Genomic DNA, 3,263 nt, shown 5'->3' with positions numbered 1-3,263 from the left:
GAACTATGGCTTTTTCTAGTTGAGCGCCTCAACACATGATAAAATGTTCTTATTAGATACTTCAGACTCAAACTTTGGAAAAGCTTTTACACGTGTTCTTAAACGCCTATTACGTAGATAAGTTAACCACATAGATATATCACCTTTTTTAATTACACACATCGACCTCAATTGGAATAGGCATGAGGTTTTGGTCCTTATTGAGGCTAATGCGTGTAATTAAGGGATGTGACGTTTTTAGTTGTTATTTCATCTACGTAATGACCGATTGAGAACACGCGCAAAGATTTTTCCAAAATTTGAGTCGAAAGTATAGGAAAACCTTATCATGTGTCCAGGTATTCAATCAAAAGAAGTTAGAGTGCGAATATCTAAATGAAATTTGCTGGCTAATTAAAGGGATCGTCTATATATTCAGCCTATATAATAACATGTTTTACTCATTTCCTCCATATTCACAATCAGCTGTCAAAACTTCAAAATCAAGTTCAAAGGTTCAAGACAAAGACATCACATCTCCCAAAATTCAAACTAGACAATCGACGTCTCAAAAGGAGATGACGAAAGGACCAGTTACGACAAATCCGGGTACTGGAAATTCTAAAGCAGATATTTGGGAGAAAGAAGAGATGAAGAAGATCAAAGAACGGTACGAATTTATACTGAATTTTATAAGATTGACATTAAAATTGAGCCTTGACCCAAACCAATTTCCTCAGAAGTTCAAGAATAAATTGTTGCCTTCTAATTAGAAAGAGATTTCAGGTATAAGAAACTGAATAAAGTGATACTTGACTGGGAGTCTAAGAAGAAGAAAAAGGCAAAGCGTCATTTAGAGCAAATTGAGGTTGATTAATTTCTATCTTAATATATTCTATATACGACATGTTGAATCATGTTCATTTGCTGACTACACACTGAATGAAATTATAGGCAAAATTAGATATGCGAAGGGCGAAAACAAGGCAAAGTTTTTACAGTGATATTGGAAGGATTGAAAACATTGCTGGAGGAGCCAAATCACAAGCAGAGAAAAATCAAGCAAATGAAGAGCTTAAGGCGAAAGAGAAAGCAAATAAAATCAGATCAACAGGGAAAATTCCAGCAACATGTTTGTGCTGTTAAACTAAGATCGATTACAAGAAAGCCGTAAATATTGTACAATACTAACATTTGGAAGATCTATCAAACCTTATGCAGGCAAAAGATGCATGGAATAAACTTTTATTGTTAACGAATGTAAAACAAACTGTATATATTTTCCGATTGAGGAACAACACGTTATTTTTTTCATTACAATTCTAAACTGCATTCCCTTGGGACATAATCATTGTGTAACGACCCGCTAGGTCGTTATGTGTGTTTTGACCATTTTACCCCGGCTAGTTCATTTCCGAAACTAGGAGCGAGTCTAGTGAGAACTTAAAGAGTTAGAATTCTAAAAACTGAGGCATTTGATTGTATGTTATGCATTAATTGGAAACTGGGTTTATTCCCGTTTGGTGGTGACTTAGTAAATTAGATATCCCTGGGAATTTCGAGGCCACGGGTTAGGCTGTAGTGCGTTTTTACTTATGTGTGCATGTTTGGTTGTGTCTGTAGGGTCTCGGATTGATGTTGGGATTTTGGGTGAAAATTTGGTGAAAAACCAGAGGTTACTGGTCGGATGCGACCGCTGCAATGAGTCCGCCACAGCAGGGCGACGGTTGCCGCCGCGGGATTAGGGGAGTTAATGAGGTCTGCCATAGCGGTGGGTCAGACCGCTGCAGCGATCGTCGACGGGAGACAGAAACCCACTTTTATATTACTGAATTTCGAGTCATTCATCACATAACACCAAAAAACAGTTCCCAAGAAAGTGAGAGGCGATTTTCTAAGGCTAGAGTGAAGTTCTCCTTTGAAGGTAAGTCTTAACCCTTTTCATTGTTCATTCCCTTATCATCTTTAAGCACTTATGTTAGTTAAGGTTCTTTAATGGTGAATGAAAAGCCTAGAACCCTAGAAGTATTAAACCGTAGAATAATTGACGGGTTGTCGATTTTCTTGTTGTTTAATCATCTAGGAGGGTTGGTAATCACCTTCTAGGATGGGAAATTGGTTAATTGTGTTGGGAATTGTGTATTGAGACTTAGGGATGTAATAAAAAGGGGAACTTTGGACCAAAATTTGTTTGAAAGATTAAAGGTGATTAGAAACCTATAAATTGAAAGATTATGATTGTTAGGACTGAGATTATGATAAATTTACCATTTAATGATGGTTTCACCATTCGAGAAGGGTAGAAGTTCCTCTTCCCCAATTTTGTCCATATATGATGCAAGCTGAGTTACCTCAAGGACAATTCGAGGACCGTCCCGTGGAGTCAAAGTGTGGATGATAGCATGGGAGGATGGATTGGAGATGGAAGAGCATTAAAGTGGCCAAACGAGTAAAGGAAGGCTATAATTGCAAAAGAGGTCACTTTCTTAATTCCAAGACTTTCATCCCCACAAGGCTAGCCAAACAAGGCCCTTGCCTCATTAATGACATTTATGTAATAAAGTAGTGTCTTCTTTATTTCATTAGTATAAATAGATAGTCTTTTATTTTATTTGGGGCTTTTGATGAATTGATGAATATTTTGAGTGTTTTAGGGTTATCTCTAGAGAGAGAAACTTGTGAGAGGCTTATGGAATTAAGCTCTTGTTGATTCTTGTTGTTGAAAGGATTGGTTGCTTGGGAATTCAATTCCCTTGAGGTCATCCTAAAATATTAGGTGCTTAATAGTGTGTAATTAGGTGGTCTTAACTAATTTAGAGTTTTGGCTGCCTAATTGTGCCTATTTTTGTGTTAATCTATCTATCTTTTCTTTTCCCTATTATTTTATTGTTTCCGCGTATCCGTTCTTGTATGATTTCTGATTATGTGGGCTTATTGCAATTACTTTATGTACTGAAACCTGATGTGTATTTGCTGTGATATGAGAAGGAAGGAGTCAATATATACTCTACTTGTTGATTGAGATGGTTACATATCCTTGCTGTTGTTGAGTGATCAATCTGAGTCTTGTTATGACTTGTGGCATGGTGCCTTGTATTCATTGACCTTGATATTATCGGCTGATCCTGTTCCATATTGACTGTAAAATCGGAAATACTTTGAGATTCATATTGTGATCAGATAATGAGATTAGGCTTGAATTGGATATGTACTTGTGATAAGGCACAAATGAGATATTAATTATGATTTGCTGATGATAACAAAGTTATGCAAGATTCGATACA

General features: G+C 36.6%; 1 protein-coding gene across 1 annotated transcript; it reads left to right on the top strand.

The window, feature by feature from the left end:
- Positions 1-507: 507 nt before the first annotated feature.
- LOC132060820 (uncharacterized) lies at positions 508-1,321 on the top strand. The gene is made up of 3 exons (XM_059453732.1): positions 508-649; positions 766-847; positions 934-1,321. The coding sequence occupies exons 1-3, from the start codon at positions 558-560 to the stop codon at positions 1,123-1,125; spliced, it is 366 nt and encodes a 121-aa protein (XP_059309715.1). The 5' UTR covers positions 508-557; the 3' UTR covers positions 1,126-1,321.
- Positions 1,322-3,263: the final 1,942 nt, after the last annotated feature.

The sequence above is a fragment of the Lycium ferocissimum genome, chromosome 6 (genome assembly GCF_029784015.1).
Source record: "Lycium ferocissimum isolate CSIRO_LF1 chromosome 6, AGI_CSIRO_Lferr_CH_V1, whole genome shotgun sequence".
Lineage (NCBI taxonomy): Eukaryota > Viridiplantae > Streptophyta > Magnoliopsida > Solanales > Solanaceae > Lycium > Lycium ferocissimum.
This window is presented reverse-complemented; position numbering and strand designations above follow the sequence as displayed.